Source organism: Globicephala melas, chromosome 1 (genome assembly GCF_963455315.2).
Source record: "Globicephala melas chromosome 1, mGloMel1.2, whole genome shotgun sequence".
NCBI lineage: Eukaryota > Metazoa > Chordata > Mammalia > Artiodactyla > Delphinidae > Globicephala > Globicephala melas.
The window spans coordinates 70945710-70965867 of NC_083314.1; the positions used below are offsets into that span (position 1 = coordinate 70945710).

The 20158-nt window shown below is 41.3% G+C and overlaps 1 protein-coding gene across 11 annotated transcripts in view; it reads right to left on the reverse strand.

Moving 5' to 3' along the window:
- Positions 1-20158, reverse strand: part of LOC115847507 (low affinity immunoglobulin gamma Fc region receptor II-like) — a 50286-nt gene that overhangs the window by 12810 nt on the left and 17318 nt on the right. For 7 of the 11 annotated variants that reach the window (XM_060297343.2, XM_070044043.1, XM_070044042.1 and 4 more), the window contains exon 1: positions 3655-3850. The exons of 2 other annotated variants lie outside the window; for them this stretch is intronic. In XM_060297343.2, the coding sequence (XP_060153326.1) occupies positions 3655-3841 (187 nt within the window). In that variant the 5' untranslated portion in view covers positions 3842-3850. Of the gene's footprint in view, positions 1-3654; positions 3851-8254; positions 8358-20158 lie in introns of those variants that run through there. 2 more of the 11 variants (XM_070044048.1, XM_070044047.1) reach the window with 1 other exon arrangement.

The window sequence follows — 20158 nt, forward strand, 5'->3', positions numbered from 1 at the left end:
CTAAATCATCTAACCTATTGCATCTCTATCCATCTTCCTTTCTTGGTTTTCACTGGGGACATCCCTCCTCCCATCTGTGGTCAGTCTCTGTCCTAGGTCACATTCCCTTTCACCCGCTCAAGGATTTTCCTCTCTCTGTTATTCCCTTTCTCCTCTGCCTCACCCATTTCTCGATCCCAGCTGGACCTTTCCTATCAACATAAATATATTCCAGGATCTTTCACTGAAAGGAAAAAATCTCACTTGACACCACACATAATTCCAAAATTATTTTTCTGCTCCCTTTCCCAGCCTGATTTCTCAATTCTTTTTCTACAAAGGCTGTCGTCATTTCTTCTCTTTCCAATCACTGTTTCATTCTCTGCAATTTGAACTCTGCCCTCACCAGTCCACTAAAACTTTTCTTGTTAAAATCACCAATGATCTCAATGTCAAATCAAGTGGACACAGTTCTATTTCTCTCCCAGGTTCCCCCATATAAGTGTATACCTTCACCATCTGCCCAGGTACTCGTGCCTGGAAACTGCAAGTCCTCTTTTATTCCCCTCTCTCTCCCAAACCCCATCAGCCTTTGCACCAGTAAAGTCGTGATCATCCTGCTTCCAGTTAATTCTTGAATGTGTCAGCTTCAGTCCATGTCCACACTATTTTAGGTCACCAGCAGCTTTCTCCCATCTCCCAACTTATCTCTTCCCTTATTTTGCTCCCCCGACAATTCATTCCCCACAGAGAAGCTAGAGTTATTTTTAAAATAACAAATCAGATAATATCACTCTCCTGCTTACATGCCTTCAGTGCTCTTCCTTTGCTCTGAAAATAAAATGTAAATATTTACAAGGCCACACCTGACACAAGCCCTGCTCACCTGTCCAGCCTCATCTCGAGCCATACTTCCCCTACTCATTGAGCTCCAATAACACCAGACCTCTTCAAACTTGGGGCTTTTCTGTATGCCCATCCCTCTACTTTAAACCTGCTTCCTTTGTATCTTCAAATGGCTTAATTCTTATCATGCTTCAGGTCCTAGCTTAAAAGACACTTCCTCAGAAAATTCTTGCCATATCATCCCGTTAATGTAGGCTGTTCTCTCATGTCCCCCGCAACAAGTGTTCTTATCAGAGTATCCTGTTTACAGTTTCATTGCCATTTCCCAATTCATATTTATGCATTTGTGTTCCTTTATTTACTGTTTCTATCCCTCAGTAGAATGTAAGCTCAAAGAGGGCAGCGGCCATATTAATTTTATTTGCCAATGCTCTGGAAATCATTCATTGAGTCCATCTAGGTGGGAGATAAGAGAGCCCAAAATTGCGTTGACAATAGAACGTAAAGATGAGGACACGGGCATGAGAGAAATTTAAGAGGGAGAGAGAACTTGGCACTTGAAGAGATATGAGGGTCTTGTAAATGGGTGACTGGGAAAAACATTAGCTGTGCTCACACAAATATAAATGTTAGGAGGAGAAGGACATTTGTGAGGGGAAGATGAGAGCTGGATTTTGAATGTGTTTTGTTTCTGAGCTGACAAATCAATTTGGAGGTCTCCAAACAGCAGGTGGAAATATGAAATTGTACTTGACACAAACAAGAAAGATAGGTTTGGAAATTATTGACACAGAAGTGATCGCTGAAAAGCAGAGTGTGCAGGGGTGACAATGTGGCAGTGCAGGGAATGGGCAAAGAAGCAGGGCTAAGAGGAGGAGGAAGAGAAGAAACAAGTAAGAGATGAGAGAAGTAGAGAGAAGGCACCTTCCATGTATTCATCCAACAAATACTAGTGAATATTAAATATGTTCATACTCAGTATAGTACTGTCACTGTGAGGGAGGCAAAGACCTTGTGCTTTAGGTCAGGAAGGCTGTCTCTCTTGTTCAGTGATAAATCTCCAAGTCCTAGAACAGAGCCTGCACGGAGCATTTATTTAATGGGAGAGGCCACAACAGTGAGAGGCCCGCATACCCCAAACAGAAAAAAAGAAAAAGAAAAAGAAAAAATTGAGTTACTGAGCAATGAAGACCTAAATATGGCAGCCCAGATGAGAATGGAACAGATGGAGTCAATCTTTGTGACTTAGCAAAAGGGCAAATGGATAAAAATTCCAAAAGTCTCTCCCAGGAGTCCTGTCTAGGCGTCACATTGGTATCACTATAGCAGAGGTAGGGAAGCATGCCACTACTCCAGGCCTCAGCTTCTCCATACGAAAAGTGAGGTAGTTCAGTGCTCCTTTTTCACGCTATTCTGCTTCAATCCATTTCATCCTGCTCGTGGGAGGATACTCTCTCTTCCTCACCTCCACCTCCTGTCCCAGTATCATCCGGCATTGAGGGCCAAGGCTCCCAGAGCTGAACAGATTTTACTATCGACCATAGTACATAACTTGGAAAGTGGCTGCATGTCCTCTGGGACCATACTGAAGCACGTTTGAGGGTAGATACTCTAGAAATTGAGCTTGGGGAGACATTCCTGGCAATAAGGCTTCCCTACTTGGTCTTCCCTAGACTCTTCCACCCACCAGCACTATCAGTCCCTGGTCCCTAGCTCACAGCTGAGAACATGGTCAGAAAGGAGCGCTCAGTTGCAGCCTAAGATCCTGTCTTTCTATTCGATCGGTGACAGGACGTATCCCCATGTTTGTGCAGTGCAAGGAGGCATGCACGATTCCTCTGGTCCCACAACTGATTCTAGAATTGCCTGGCTTATGTATTCTCTGATCCCCATCCCCCGGATAACCCAGACCCTCCTGTGCTTTTGCCCAGGGGAATCTCCTTTCACGTAAAGAGAATAGGCTTCTGCTGCCTGAAGTGGTTTCAGGAGCACAGAGAACAGCCACTGCCCCCAACCATGTGTTTTATTGCTTCCCCCCACCTCCTATTGGCCTAAGACAGCATTAGCCCTCCCGTCTAAGATATGGTCCCAGTGAAACACAATTTCTAAGGAAGGTAAACACCTTGGCCACTCATTAGTCCTTCAAGTCTAGGTCACTAGACTTTGTTCGCAGCTGGCTCTGCTCTGGCGGGTAGCAGAGCACCAGGGACCTCGGTGCACAGTGAAATTGGGCAAAAGACTTAAAAAAAAATGAATTCTGCTGGGCTTCCCTGGTGGTGCAGTGGTTAAGGATCCACCTGCCAATGCAGGGGACACGGGTTCGAGCCCTTGTCCAGAAAGATCCCACATGCCGTGGAGCAACTAAGCCCATGCGCCACAACTACTGAGCCTGTGCTCTGGAGCCCGCGAGCTACAACTACTGAGCCCATGCACCACAACTGAGCCCGCACGCCTAGAGCCTATGCTCTGCAACAAGAAAAGCCACCGCAATGAGAAGCCCACGCACCACAACAAAGAGTAGCCCCTGCTCTCCACAACTAGAGAAAGCCCGTGTGCAGCAAGAAAGATCCAACTCAGCCAAAACTAAATAAATAAGTTAATGAAAAAAAATGAACTCTGCCAATTTCATAATTTGCCAAGGCCAGCAAGGTTGTCAGAATCTGATTTTCATCAGCCTGCCTTCACCCTCCTGACTTTCCTGACGTGCTTCCCACCCCAGCCCTCATCCTTGCCCAAGCTCAGCACCAACCGAGGTGACAGCAGCTGAGTTAGAAAAGCATGCCTGCCTCTGTCCCTGCTCCACTGCCCCTCCTGGGGACCCTGCCTCACCGAGGAATAGCAGAGCCGTCCACAGTAGCATGTGGCCCAAAGGATGGCAGGATGTGCAGGCAGCTCGGTCACTCCTGGCAGCAGGGAGGGCTAGGAATGAGGGGATCCCCATCACCTCCTGGAGCGAGCAGGTTGCCTCTGACAGCCCAGCACAGCAGGCACAGACTTCTCTGGAGGCTTGACACATTCCACCCCAGAGAACAGACAAATTCTGGAGTCCAAAAGAGGAAGTGAAAAGAAGTGTTGTTTTTGTCATTGACTCCTCCCCTTCCACCCTCTTTCGTCTCAACTTTTCCATCCCAGAAGTTTCAGGGTTTCCCAGAATCAATCTGGCTCAGTCCCACTCCAAATTCACAGAAAATATGGAAACTGGGAAACAGATTCTCCTCTTCCTCTGGGGCCACAGCTGGGCTCAGCCTCTGGGAGGAAGAGGGGAATAAATGGTCACCCAAACTCAGCTCAGAACCTCCTGTCTGTCTCTCTGCTTAGAAAAGGTGATGGAGGAGAGTGTGTCAGCAGACTCCCCGTACTTCTACATCTATTTAGAGGTGCAGACACTGGCATCAGACTCCTCCTGAGATCGAGCATAGCGACCTGAGGCCAGCCCCCACCATTTGATTTTCTTTATTATCGTAACCCTGACTCTGTTTGTGGAACAGAAGATTGTGGAACAAAGACAAAGATGTGTGTCAGAGTTGCAATAGGATGATCATTCTTGTACTCATTTCTCCAACAAATATCTTTGAGCAGCAATTAGTGCCCTGGTTCTTTATCTTTCTTACCCATCACTGTTCCTATCACTATGGCATGGTCAAAGAGCAGGGCTTTAGAGCTGTGTAAATCTCATTTTGAATGACAGGTAGCTTCTCAGAACTACAGATTCCTCATCTGTATAAATGAAGATTAGCATGCCTGTCCTTCAAGCAGGGTTTCTCAGCCTTAGTACTATTGACATTTGGGGCCAAATAATTCCCATTGTGAGGACCTGTCCTATACACTGTAGGATGTTTAGAAGCATCCCTGACCTCTACCCACTAAATGCCAGGGGCACCCGCTAGCTGTGAAAATAAAAATGTCTCTAGACATTGGCAAATGTTCTCTTGGGGTCAACATTGCCCCCGGTTGAGAACCACTGCACTCAAGGTTTTTGAAAATTAAAAGAGAATTTGCGTGCTAGCGAAGTCCCTAGTGCATTGTGGGTATCAAGTCAATGCTAGTTTCCCTTTTCTGCTTTCTGTTGTCATCCTCATTGACATTTGTTCACCCTCAACATCCCCAGAACATGAGTTGCTCTGGGATCTCTCTTGGGGCCCTTTGCTGGGACCTCTCTCCCAAAAGCTCTCTGAGGAAGCAAGCTGTAATATTCAAGGAAATGACATTGTGGAACCTGTTCTTACACTCTGTGGTCTTCAGAAACTGCAACAGCCCCACTCCTCTGGCCAAGGCTTTTCTACTGGCCCCGTTCTACCCCACCTCCCACCCCCAATCTACCTCCAGCCCTTATCTGATTTTTAGGTGAAAAAATTTCTTTAACCACTGAAAAGATTCCAGTGAGCTGACATAACACTTTAAAGGTTAATTTATATAATGGGACCCACACATTGGAGCCACCCCAGTGGACCAGACCACATCATAAATCTAAACCTAAGTCAGCCTGCACTTAACAGGAGAAACCTGTCCAAGGACGTAACCTACACCAATCACAATCCTCCAACTCAGCTTACCTTACTCTAGAAATCAGGACCTGTTAGCCTTATGAGGAAATTCCCAACCTCCTAGCCAGTCATGCCCTGTCTCCACGTTGCCTCTTCTAAAGCTCTATAAAACCTGGTCTTGCCCAAATCCCTTGGGAAGAGTTCTCCACTGCTGATGAGGAACTGTACTACCTCAATCCATGGCATGTTTTCCCTTGAATAATCTTGTAACTAAATTGTTTCAGTTTTGTCATTGGACAGGTCAGGCATATCTCATTTTATTGTGCTAACTTAACTGCGCTTTGCAGGTATTGCATTTTTTACAAATTGAAGGTTCGTGGCAACCCTCGTTGAGTAAGTCTATCGGTGCCATCTTTCCCAACTGCTTTAGGCTCACTTCGTGTCTCTGTTTCACAAAGTGACACACTGGTAATTCTCATAATATTTTGAACTTTTTCATCTGTTATGGTGATCTGTGATCAGTGATCTTTGATGTTACTATTGAAATTGTTTTGGTATTTTCAGCAATAAGGTCATCGTAAATTAAGGTGTGTATATTGTTTTATAGACATGATGCTGTTGTACACTTCATAGACTATGGTATCGTGTAAACAGCTTTTCATACGTGCTGGGAAACCAAAACATTTGTGTGTCTCATTTTATTGCAATATTGGCTTTATTACTGTGGTCTGGAAGCGAACCTGCAATCTTTGCAAGGTATATAGCCTGTAGGGTCAATGAGGTGTGATGGGAAAACAGCCACTGAAGGTTCCCGGGTTGGCTCCTAGATGAAGGTGAAGGTTCCTACAGAGCCACTTTAGTTTGCTACCTCTCCAGCTGCTCTCCAGTGTCTCTGGTAATTTCTCTTGGATCGAGCTCCACCTAGTTCCCATTTGGAGCTCAAGTTTGTTTGTTCTAATCCTTTTAGGTGGAAATTTGGGGTGTGAGAGACTTCAGATATTTCATGGTGAGACCTAGTAGGCCACAACATTTGAGTTTATGCCCAATCTCAGCTACAGTGTAAGCACCTTCAGGAGGTACTGACAGATCTCAGGAACAGTGCTCAAGTAGTCAGAAACAGTAAGTCTGGTTGAACCAGGGAGAATTATTTAAATGAGGGAAAATAGGAGCCCTTGAAGCAAAAGAAAGCATGATGGCAGCCATTAGGAAACTCACAAAGCTTGAGGTAAGTCCACAGCATGAACTGCTGAGGGACTTGGGGAATTAAATTAAGACAATACATTTGGACTATTTTGACCAAAAGCACATCAAAATCTAAGTAGGCAAGTCAAACTGTTGGAAGACATTACAGCATCTGCTACTATAAACAGATATTCTCGTTAAAGGAATAAAGATCTACTACTATGGGAAACTTGAAAACCAAAGCAGCAAAACTGGTAGCCACAGATCAAACACTTAAATGCTGTCAGAGCGCTCACCACCTCACTCTCAGACTGCTGGCCTAGGATAAGTTGGTCAAGGAATGGTTTAGATCAACAGTAGGTTACATGCCAACCTCATGAAAATTTCCATGTAACAAGGTACACTTTTTGTTTTTAATTAATTAATTTGTTGGCTGCGTCGTGTCTTAGTTGTGACCCACAGGATCTTTTGTTGCAGTGACCGGGCTCTTCACTGCGGCGTGCATACTTCTTTGTAGCTATGGTGAGTGCAGGGGCTCAGTAGTTGGAGCACGTGGGCTTAGTTGCCCCAGGGCACGTGGGATCTTAGTTCCCCAACCAGGGATCGAACCCAAGTCCCCGGCATTGGAAGGCGGATTCTTAATCACTGGACCAACAGGAAAGTTCCCAAGGTACACTGTTAAACACCACATTCCCCGGGACTTCCCTGGTGGTGCAGTGGTTAAGAATCTGCCTGCCAATGCAGGGGACACGGGTTCGAGCCCTGGTCGGGAAAGATCCCACATGCTGTGGAGCAACTAAGCCCTCAAGCCGCAACTACTGAAGGCCATGCGCCTAGAGCCTGTGCTCTGCAACAAGAGAAGCCACCACAATGAGAAGCCCATGCACCACAACAAAGAGCAGCCCCCCCGCTCGCTGCATCTAGAGAAAGCCCGCGTGCAGCAACAAAGACCCAACACAGCCAAAAAAATAAACAAAAAAAACCCAAAAGAAAACACCACATAATCCCCAACCTGGTGGCACATCCCTATTAAGCATTAATTTGGCTTTAAGAGATCCAAGGCTTAGCTACAGAAGTGGGACCCTCAAATATCAAAGAATTAAGCTTGCCACCTTCTGGCACACCTGCCTATCTTATGTCTGATAAATGCGGTCCAAGAAGCTATAGATATCTACAAAAATGGCAACATCTTACTAAGACAACCTAGAATGACAACGGCCATTATAGGGAATCTTCCAGTTAGACAAGATGGCTCATTTAACAGTACACTTGAAAGTAAGAGTCCTCAAATCAAACAAACAGAAAGGGATACCTATTTTAATTGGTATGCCTCCAAAAGGCTTCAAGAGTCCCAGAGAGCTTCATTGAAAGATTCATCGCAAAAGGGTAATGAGAAAGTAAAGACACGAGAGGTACCTAAAACAAAAGACTACAAGACTGATGTGACCCCTACTACTCCCCTCTGTCCTCCTTTACCTGAGCACCCACATTCTGCTAATCCTCTGTCTGAATTGCCTTTCCACTCTGAAGAGGCTATAGAACTGTAAACAAAAGTCTGCCAAGTTAGTGGCCTCACAGATACCCCGTATCTATTCTCAAAGGAAGGTCACCAAATGGCCCCTCTCAGGGTTGGTGAGACTCTGAGGGAGTCTCTGGTAAACTGATACCAATTATTCCCTTAAGCAGCCAAGGGGACACTAAAACTACGATTAACGGAAACCCCTGTTAAATTCTGATAGATACCAGAGCTACACTCTAAATACCTCATGCTCCAGAGCCTCCAGAAGGGATCCTGGAAAAACTGGCAGAAGCTGGTGAAGGATGAGAATTCTTACCACAGTCAGGTCTCCCAGATCTCTGTAGTGCCTGGTCAAGAGAGGAAAATAAAATTTCATGTTGTCTTTTCTTTTCCAAATTCAGGCTTTTTTGATTTTGGTTTTGGGGTACCTATTTTTTTTTTTTTTTCGGTACGCAGGCCTACTCACTGTTGTGGCCTCTCCCGTTGTGGAGCACAGGCTCCGGATGCACAGGCTCAGCGGCCGTGGCTCATGGGCCCAGCCGCTTCGCGGCACATGGGATCCTCGCGGACCGGGGCACGAACCCGTGTCCCCTGCATCGGCAGGCGGACTCTCAACCACTGCGCCACCAGGGAAGCCGTGGGGTACCTATTGGTTGTCAATTCTTCTCTCCCAGGGACAGCTATTTTCTTCTGTTTGTGTCATTTTGTGTTGAGAACTTGACTTGGCAACCATCAGGTTGGGGCCCCCAAAATATGGCCAGGCAGAAACATGGGCTTGTAGTGTAAGCCCTGACAGTTTTCTTCTTTTTTGCAATACAAGTGGCTGACTTAAGCTTTGATTGCCAAGGCATCCATTTCAAGGGGCAGCCCTTTCAAAGAAGGTTGTCTCAGCTGAACACAGTACCAACCACACAAGTAGATAAAGAGCCAGGCCACCTCCACTCACTGAGGCTCCTTTGTTTTAGAGATTTTGGTAGATTTAAATAACTGACCAATTGGTCTACATGGTTTTTGTTTTTTTCCATCCTGTCCTTTAAATTTCTGCTCTTACGTTTTAAATTCACCAATAAAGAGTGAGCCCCCAAAACCCTAAGACCCACCCTCAGCCCCAATAAAAGCAGAACCCCAGGCCCACGTGCAGTCTCTGTCTCCCCATGACCTTGCTGTGTGGCCCCAGGTGTGCTGTGTAATTTCCAGGTGTTATAAGTGATGAGCCTCTGTTTTTTTCAAAGTTTCCCGATGGTTATTGCTGAAGGGCATCTGGCAATCATTATAAGAACCACAAGAGCTGGTCCAACCACAACACTGGTTGTTGGTAGGCTGAGATCAGCACAAAACAGGGTTGCACCCCATTGGCTTCTGGGGTTCTGCTGACTTTTGCCAGCTCTCAGGGGAATTGTCTAAGTCTTGTTTCTCGTGGCTATCTCTGCGAGTCACTCTGGACCTTGGGAGGGCTCGTATCTTTTGTACCGTCTTTCAGGACACCCTTGGGTTCATGGGGTTGTTCAATACTGCCAGAAATATTTACTATTTTTCCCAGCTGAAACCTGACAAGATATTTGAAAGGATTTTTTTAAAGTAGCCCTATGGTCAGAAGTCGGTCAGATTGGAAACTGATATTCAGAGCCTGATAGGACCTTTTTTTTAAGGCCTTCTCCCCTAAGCTGAATGAAAGAAAATACTCCAAAAAAAAAAAAAAAATCTACAAACGTAGAACATAGAGTTCTTTTGATTTGTATCTTAGTTAAAGATTTCCCTGATATAAAGAAGCAAAATGAAGATAATGTATAGTTGGATGGGTGGGTCAACGCTTTGAGATCATTCAGGCTGCAACCCAATTCTTTGAGGAATTAAAAACAACTGTCCTGGGACTTCCCTGGTGGTGCAATGGTTAAGAATCTGCCTGCCAATGCAGGGGACACAAGTTCGAGCCCTCGTCTGGGAAGCTCCCACATGCTGCAGAGCAACTAAGCCCATGAGCCACCACTACTGAGCCCTCATGCCACAACTACTGAAGCCTGCGTATCTAGAGCCCGTGCTCCACAACAAGAAAAGCCACCACAATGAGAAGCCCGCGCACCGCAACGAAGAGTAGACCCCGCTCACCGCAACTAGAGAGAGTCCGCGCACAGCAAGGAAGACACAACACAGCCCAAAATTAATTAATTAATTAATTAGGAAAAAACTGTCCTTGTCCTGTAAGATCAGAAGTGCAGCTCTAGAAAAAATGTAAAGCCAACCTATCCTTTTTACCAATTCCCAAACCTCCCCATTCATCTCAAAAAGCTTGTAGGTATCATAAAATTCTAGATATAGAAAATAAAAGTCCTTCTTGGAGGAACTTGCACTCTTTCCGTGTGCCATTTCTTTGAAATTCAAACTTCAGAGAAGTAATCCTTACTAGGAAAAAAAAAAAAGGAAAGGCTATTTGGAAACTACATACATGAAAATTTTCAGTCTTCACAAATATTAGTAAAAAATTTAAGCCATCTGAGCAGGTAGTTTTAACTTATTCCACCTGTCAGAAACACAATTTTGACCCAACTGTTCTTTTATAAACCACTGAGTTTTGTATTATCATAGCTGTTTCATGGCTAAAATTTTAAAATGAAAGTTGTAAGACTTCTGTTTGCATCTGTCTGTATGTTTATGTATGTCTATGTATATATGTTATAATACATACATACATAGGTTTTTTTCTACCTTCAGGTGGTACTGCCAAAATTAATTTGTAACGAGCTCTACTTAATTGGCCTAAAGAAATTTAAGCATTTATATAAATCAACTATACGCTCAGTAATACAGAAATTAACCCAAATGTTTGCCAAGGTAACATGATGTAAGATAAGCTTCTGTAAAATAAAGCTAGTTTAAATTTGTTGGTTTAATTCAAACAGGCATGTCTTCAGAGTTACCAGCATTAAATACAATACTTTTATTTTATCTAGGTTTACTAAAAGTCAGATAAGCTCACTTTATCTCTGTTAGAGAATTTGTCAGCAAGAAAGCTAACTTATGATGATGGTTAGCTGTTTAATGTCTCTTAATTTGTCATGAGGAATCTAAACATAAATGTTCAGAACAAGTAAATTAAATATATGTAAATACGATACAAGTTTGTAAGTGAACTTTTCAACAATTTTTATGTGTTATGGTACATCTACTTAAAAATAGTTTCCAAAATTATTTTGGTTATTTGAATCCTAAAGTTACACTAAGGTAACTTAAATGATGGATATTTGTTGAATATCTAGATCATTTCCAAGTAAGATAAAATTCTGAAACATTAAGTACTGAACATAAGTTTATCCACTTTTGACTTCCTTTTACAGAGGAACTAAAGATATTTTGATCTCTTAGTAAACATGGTTTGTGTCACATTGAAAAAATGTACTATGAGGAAGAATATGTTTCTCAAAATTAGGAAATGTGTTTGCAAATTTGCCAATCCACAGAATTGGCAAGTGACAGTGCACAATTGCTTACTTTTTAGTTTTCACTAGGAATCAAGGGATTCTTAAGGATAACAATTATAATTAATATAAAACTACTAGAAATAATAAGGGAAACATTTCTATGCAAGACATGGAGATGTGTTTTTGTTAGGGAAAAAAGAGTAATTTTGTCCTAAAGTAAAATGTTTATTTCAGAATGAGAAAGAGGAAAAAAAAAGAAAAAAGAAAAAACAGGACAAAACTAGAATGTATATAAAAAGTTGGAGAATATTTGTGGAAAAGGATTCTTGGAAAAGAAATTTTGGGTGTAGTCAAGCAGGAAGGTGTGGCTAAGATCGGAATGGATCTATTTAACTTTTTTTTTAATGAATTTTAATATCAAAAAGTATCCTGGGGCAAAATTAGACTTGGTCTTCTGTCTTAAAAACAACAAAGTTTTATTGTACTATTGGTCTGCTCTTAATATAAAAGGCTGTGAAAGTTTATTATTATTTTTTTTTAATCTTTCTGATAATCTACCTGGAAAGCAAATATTTTGCGTCTCACCAAAATAATTTCCTGTGCTTCATGTTGCCTTTATCAGGTCATTGACTACTTAAGAAAACACAGTCTTCTCAATATTAAAAGAGCTAAGTTTTGTTCATAACTATGCAACCTTCTGCATTTGCCTTTAAAATCTTTTATTGTCACTTTAGTTAAATAGATAATTATTATTTCATAATGATCTGTGATCCTATTTAGTCAAATGTTCAAACCTTTTGTCATTTTCACACGTTCCCAAAATCAAATTCTAAATGCAGCGTTTTTTACCTCAGAGTTAACACCGAGATTTCCCAGAGACCCCCTTGGAATTCTCAAGGGATTTGTCTCTCAGCTTGTAAAGGAGAGATGTTGAACTAATTAGATTTATTTGGTATGCTAAATTACATGGGAAGCATTGTCAAATAAGCGATGATAAACCTTCTTAGGTTATATGTGTATGGATATATGTTACTGATACAGGTAATCCAGAAATTGTTTAAAGATTCTAGAATTGTGTCAATACACTCAGTGTCCAATTATCATCCTAACTTATTGTATAACACAGAATTAACTACATTTCCTTATCAAATGAATTATCAGATTTTTATCCATGGGCATTTTAAGTCTTTTGTCATTAACAGACAGTTATTATTTTACTCTAATGCTTTTGCAAAAGTGAGACTCATGGAAAGGACTCTACCAAGAATCCTTGACCACTGACACTGCTACCAAATTACAAGGTATCTAATCTTGCATGCATATTTCACAACTGAAAAAGGGTCCACCTGACACGTGGTCCTGTACAAATGCTCAAAATCAAGTTTACTTGAATGAGAAGCTGCTGATTTCATGAAGTAGAATGCTTCCACCCGAGACTTTGGAACAAGAATCCTGGTCCTTTCACTCTCATCATGAAATACCTTCTCCCCTTTGTACCTACTTCTCCACTCTTCTTTTTCTTTCTGTCACTTGTAAAGATAATGCTAGCATCTGTATTTCTGGGGCTTTTGCAAAGGGGAAGACCTATTTGATTATTGGGTTTGCCTCCAAAGACCCCAGTTGGTCTATGATGCTGGTGATTTTGTAGTCTGCCTGTTCCAAACGTCTCCCTGATTTCCAATGCCTCAGTTTCTCTGGACCAAATGAAATACCCTCTATATCCTGTTAGACTGCTAACCTTGACCCTGTAAGTCAATTTCTCTGCATCCAGTTAACAACTAATACAAAGAGAAATCAGAACAACTAACAGAAAGAGAAATCAGAACAATAATCTCCGTGCAGTCTGCAGACCCTTAACTCTTAAATCATAACTCATCTGACCTCCAGGGCTTGGCTGATCACTCTGCACTCCTATTCCAATATTCTCCACCATGGAATAACTCTTTTGGTAGTGCCATCTGCGCTCCTCCCAGGTTTATAGTGCCCCTTCATTCATGGGAAGCTCAATGTTTAAGTAATTGGGAAATGGTGGGACACTATGGTCTGAGCTAACTCTTTATGTCTCTGACTGTCCACAATCAAACCAAGGCTTCACGTTGGGCTGCTCCTCTCAACTAAAATTACAGATCAATTGAGAATTACCGGGAGGCATTCCTGTTTCAAAATTTGCTTCCTGTGGCAGATACCTACTTCCCTGATTAGCAGGAAGTGTAAATGAGGCTGTGATCAGGAACCTCTCCTTAACTCTTAAAGTTATCACAGAAGCTACTGGCAAAGCAATAGCTGCCTGACAATAATCTGTAGACCCTCTGGCCAAAGTTGTTCTTGTAATAGAATAGGCCTTGATTATCTTTTAGACCGAAAGAAGGTGTCTGTGCTCTAGCCAACACCACTTGCTGTACTTGGAGTCACACTTCTGGGGAAGTTGAAACTCAGCTACCTAAGATTACTGAAAAAGCCACTTGGCTTAAGCAAGTGTCTCCTACGACAAAAACTTGCCAGAAAGTGGGCAAAGATGGAAACTACCTCAACATAATAAAGGCCATATATGACAAACCCACAGCAAATATCATTCTCAATGGTGAAAAAATGAAAGCATTTCCTGTAAGATCACAAGACAAGGATGTCCACTCTTGCCACTTTTATTCAACATAGTTTTGGAAATCCTAGCTGCAGCTAGGACTTTTTCAGAGAAGAAAAAGAAATAAAAGGAATCAAAATTGGAAGAGAAGAAGTAAAACTGTCACTGTTTGCAGATGACATGATACTATACTATACTGAAGTATACTATACCTGAAGATGCTACCAGAAAGCTACTAGAGCTCATCAGTTAATTTGGTAAAGATGCAGGATACAAAATTAATACACAGAAATCTCTTGCATTCCTAAACACTAACAATGAAAGATCAGAAAGAGAAACTAAGTAAACAACCTCACTTACCATCATATCAAAAAGAATAAAATACCTAGGAATAAACTTACCTAAGGTGGCAAAATATCTGTATTCAGAAAATTATAAGATACTGATGAAAGATCAAAGATGACACAAACAGAGAGATATGCCATGTTCTTGGATTGGAAGAATCAATATTGTCAAAATGACTATACTACCCAAAGCAATCTACAGATTCAATGCAATCCCTGTCAAATTACCAATGGCATTTTTCACAGAATTAGAGCAAAAATTTTACAATTTGTATGGAAACACAAAAGACCCTGAATAGCCAAAGCAATCCTGAGAAAGAAAACCAGAGCTGGAGGAATCAGGTTCCCTGACTTTGGACTATACTACAAAGCTATAGTCATCAAAACAGTATGGTAGGGCTTCCCTGGTGGCGCAGTGGTTGAGAGTCTGCCTGCTGATGCAGGGGACACGGGTTCATGCCCAAGTCTGGGAAGATCCCACATACCGCGGAGCGGCTGCGCCCGTGAGCCATGGCCGCTGAGCCTGTGCGTCCGGAGCCTGTTGCTCCACAACGGGAGAGGCCACAACAGTGAGAGGTCCGTGTACCGCAAAAAAAAAAAAAAAAAAAAAGTATTGTACTGGCACAAAACCAGAAATATAGATCAATAAAACATGCTGGGAAAACTGGACAGCTACATGTAAAAGAATGAAATTAGAACACTTCCTAATACCATACACAAAAATAAACTCAAAATGGATTAAAGACCTAAATGTAAGGCTGGATACTATAAAATTTTAGAGGAAAACCTAGGCAGAACATTCTCTGACATACATCGCAGCCAGACCTATTTTGATCCACCTCCTATAGTAATGAAAATAAAAACAAAAATAAACAAATGGGACCTAATGAAACTGAAAACCTGTTGCACAGCAAAGGAAACTATAAACAAAATGAAAATACAACCCACAGAATGGGAGAAAATATTTGCAAACAAAGCAACCTACAAGGGATTAATCTCCAAAATATACAAACAGCTCATGCTCCTCAATATCAAAAAAATAAACAACCCAATCAAAAAATGCATGGAAGATCTAAATAGACACTTCTCCAAAGAAGACATAAAGATGGCCAACAAGCACATGAAAAGATGCCCAACATCACTAATTATGAGAGAAATGCAAATCAAAACTACAATGAAGTATCACCTCACACAAGTCAGAATGGCCATGATCAAAAATCTACAAACAGTAAGTGCTGGAGAGAGTGTGGAGAAAGGGCACCCGTCCTACACTGTTGGTGGGAATGTAAATTGGTACAGCCATTGTGGAGTACGAAGGTATGAAGTTTCCTTAGAAAATTAAAAATACAGCTACCATATCCCGCAATCCCACTCCTGGGCATATATCCTGAGAAAACCATAATTTGAAATGATACGTGCACCCCCAAATATTCATTGCAGCACTATTTACAATAGCCAGGACATGGAAGCAACCTAAATGTCCATCAACAGAGGAATGGATAAAGAAAATGTGGTACATATATACAATGGAATATTACTCAGCCATAAAAAAGGAACAAAATAATGCCATTTGCAGCAACATGGATGGACCTAGAGATTGTCATATTTCGTGAAGTAAGTCAAACAGACAAAGACAAATATATGATATCACTTATATGTGGAATCTAAAAAAACGGTTCAAAAGAACTTTTTTTCAAGACAGAAATATAGTCACAGATGTAGAAAACAAACTTATGGTTACCAGGGGGAAAGTGGTGGGGGGTGCTGAGGGATAAACTGGGACATTGGGATTGACATCTACACACTACTATATATAAAATAGATAACTAATAAGGACCTGCCGTACAGCACAGGGAACTCTTCTCAATATACTGTAATAACCTATATGGGAAAAGAAGCTAAAAAAGAGTGGATATATGTATATGTATAACTGATTCACTTTGCTGTAGAGCAGAAACTAACACAACATTGTAAATCAACTGTACTCCAATAAAATTTTTTTAAAAAATTGTCTTCTTCAATGCAGTCTTTCTTTGATCTATTTGATCTGAGTTGTTTCGGGCCATGGGGACTGTGGCTTTGGAGTGGGAATTATTCTGCTTATAGTCATTTTAATAGTCTCCCTGGTGTGCTGTGTTGTCTCAAAAGCTTTAAGTGCAAATATGTAGCCACTGGCAATGAGACAAATGATCTCCTTTTGCCTAGAATGTCAAATATGAGATGAAGAAAACAGCCAACTAAGGGACTGAGACCTCCATATACTAAACCTATGGAGAGAGTCAACCTGACTCCAACATCGACAAGAAGTGATAGCTCAGAGTGGGGCTAATACCTTACATTTTGATATTGATCTCTCAATTGCAACTGAAAGTTTGATCAAAATGGGGGGAATTGATACAGTTAATTAGTATACTGGGATCCACAAAAATGTCAGCTGCCCCAGTGGCCTGCCACATCACAGATTTAAACCTAAGTTAGCCTGCACTTACAGAAAACACCTATCAAGGAAAACTAAAATACATCAACTAGAATTTTCAAACTCAAATCTAACTAGCTTACCTTTTCCTAGAAAATAGGACTTTCCAGACTTATAGGAAAATACCTGCCCTCCTAGCCAATCATGCCTTGTTTTCACATTGCCTCTTATAATTCCCTATAAAACTCACTCTTGGGGGCTGCCCTGGTGGCGCAGTCATTAAGAATCCACCTGCCAATGCAGGGGACACGGGTTCGAGCCCTGGTCCGCAAAGATCCCACATGCCACAGAGCAACTAAGCCCATGCACCACAACTACTGAGCCTGTGCTTTAGAGCCTGTGAGCCACAACTACTGAGCCCACGTGCCACAACTACTGAAGCCCGTGAGCCTAGACACTGTGCTCCTCAACAAGAGAAGACACTGCAATGAGAAACCCGCGCACCACAACAAAGAGTAGCCCCTGCTCACCGCAGCTAGAGAAAGCCCGCACGCAGCAACGAAAGCTAACGCAGCCAAAATAAATAATAAATTTATTAAAAAAGAAAACAACTCACTCTTGTCCAAAATCCCTCAGGAAATGTGCTCCACTTCTTGTGAGGCACTATACACCCCCAATCGAAAGACTGCTTTTCCTTGAATAAAAATCATCAAACTTGTTCTTTGTTTTAGTTTTGTCATTTGAAAAGACAAAAGCAAAGAGCAATATATAGTTTACACACTAAGAGACCAAAATTAATAGTATGTAAGCATATGAATGCTGCCTATGGAGGAGGCACTTTACATATATTACCTCTAATACTTACAATTTTGGAAGGTAAATTACATCATCCTCATTTGCACACAAACTATTGAGAGACAAACTGATGCGTATTAAAATTTTTTTAAGAGTTTATCTGAGCAAAACTCAATTCCAATTGGGCAGTGATGAACTGAAAGTGGTTAGGAGTGCTCCACAAATAGGAACTTGGAGAAAGACTTTTTAGAGAAAAGGTGACAGCAACGCAAGGAAATTATTTGATTAGCTATAGCTTAAGCATTTGCATTATTTGGAAAAGAGTAGTTGGCTGTTTGTAATTCATTGTGAAGGGGAGCAGAATATGCCACTCCAAAATATGCTTCTTTGGCATAAGAATTATCTTGATCTGGTTATTTTTAAGAAATAGCAGACACTGGAAAAGTTCTGAAAACTGAGAAGTTACCTGTTGTAAGGAAAAATTACATTTATAAGGGAAATCTCCACTATAAGGGTGTCTATGTACACCAGGAAGAGAAGGATGACTCTAAATCACAAGAAACTCTTATTAGTGGAGAAGTCACAGACTTAAATCTGCATAACAACATTATTCTTTACTGCGCTTTTCTTGATAACCTTCCAAAACTGGCTCCCCCAACTCCAAAATCTTTCTTTTGCCTTTAGCAGAAGATAGTATTTAAGGTGATGGCGTTGGCCATTTCAGGTAGTCACTCAGTTTTCCTGGGTATCTCCCATGTATACAGGAGTTATGCCTATTATTAAAATTCTGTCTGTTTTTCTCCTGTTAATCTATTTTTTTTTATTAGGGTGGGGGGAGATCTCAGCCAAGACCTTAGAAGGGTAGAGGGAAAACTATTTTTCCTCCCTGGCAGAACCAAAACAGAAAGAGGAGTCTTTCTTTCCCATCAGAGCTGGGGGAAAAAACAAACAAACAAACAACAACAACAAAACTAAAGAAAGAACAAAGTACAAGACGTTTCTAAAAGAAAGTGATTATAAATATAGGGGCACACAATTTATTCAAAACTGAAATATGCCAATGAGAAAGGAGAATTCTTTAAAAGGAACGGCTTGATTTAAAATGTATATGTCTGGGGCTTCCCTGGGGGCGCAGTGGTTGGGAGTCCGCCTGCCTGTGCAGGGGACACCAGTTCATGCCCCAGTCCAGGGGGGTCCCACGTGCCGCGGGGCAGCTGGGCCCATGGGCCGTGGCCGCTGGGCCTGCACGTCTGGAGCCTGTGCTCCGTGACGCAAGAGGCCCGTGTACCACACACACACACACACACACACACACACAAAAAGTATATGTCTATATGTATATGTATAACTGATTAACTTTGTTATAAAGCAGAAACTAACACACCATTGTAAAGCAATTATACTCCAATAAAGATGTAAAAAAATAATAAAATAAAATGTGTACGTCTGAAGTAAAAGCCTATCTAGGCACAAAATAAAAAATAAAAAACTGCTTTAAACTCAAATACAAACAGAAAAATTGTAAAGCAGCCAGAGGAGAAAACACATTCCTTCAAAGAAGCAAGAAGATTTACCCCAGACTTCTCAACAGGCAGTATGGAAGTCAAAAGACAATATAATGATATTTTTTCAGTGTTGAAAGAAAACAAAAGTGTCAACCTAGAAATTCTGTATCCAGTGAAAATATCCTTAAAAAGTGAAAGAAAAATAGAAACACTTTCATCCCCCAAAAATAAAATAAAATAAAATGTATATGTCTGGAGATAGGAAATGTATGAATAACTCAAAAGTCAGAAAAGTTCAGTGATTAAGAGTATGGATTTTGTAGACAGGCAGACACAGATCAAAAGCCTCATTCTTTACCAGCTGTGTAATCTTAGGCATATTAATCTTCCCTTCTAAGCTCCATTGCCTCATCTGTAAAATGGAGATTACTACTTACCATATAATGCTGTGAAGATTAAATGAGAAAATCCATAAATTGTGCTGTTAATAAATAAAATTCAACACAGTAAATTTTAAATATCTTATTGGCTTTATTCAATAATTCATGAATCAGGCAGCTTGCAATCTAGCAGATAGAAAGGAGTTCTGAGGAGCTGTACAAAATGAAAGACTTTTATAGGCAGATAGGAGCAGGAACAAGGAAGTTGTACTAGGCTAAAAAAAAACAGATTGGTTATGGCAGGGTTACTTTCCTTTAAGGGATGGCAAGGGTCTATCAGGCAGATTACCTAACTGGTGCGCTTATTAGGCAATTCCTGATTGACGGGTTTAAGATTCCATTTTTGGGAGAGCCAAAACTGCAGTAAGTCTCAGTTTCATGATGTGGTATTTAGCATAAGTGATTCCATTTTGGGCCCGTTGTTTTTAACAATGTTTCATACAGAATCTGGCAAACAAATTTAGTCTTTATCATTACTGTTAAAAGACTAGGAGATGATGAAAGAAATTGCAGATGACACAGACCAATGGAAAGATATACCATGCTCAGGGATTGGAAGAATCAATATTGTTAAATAGCTCATACTACCCAAGGCAATCTCTGGATTCAATGCAATCCCTACTAATATATCAATGGCATTTTTCACAGAAC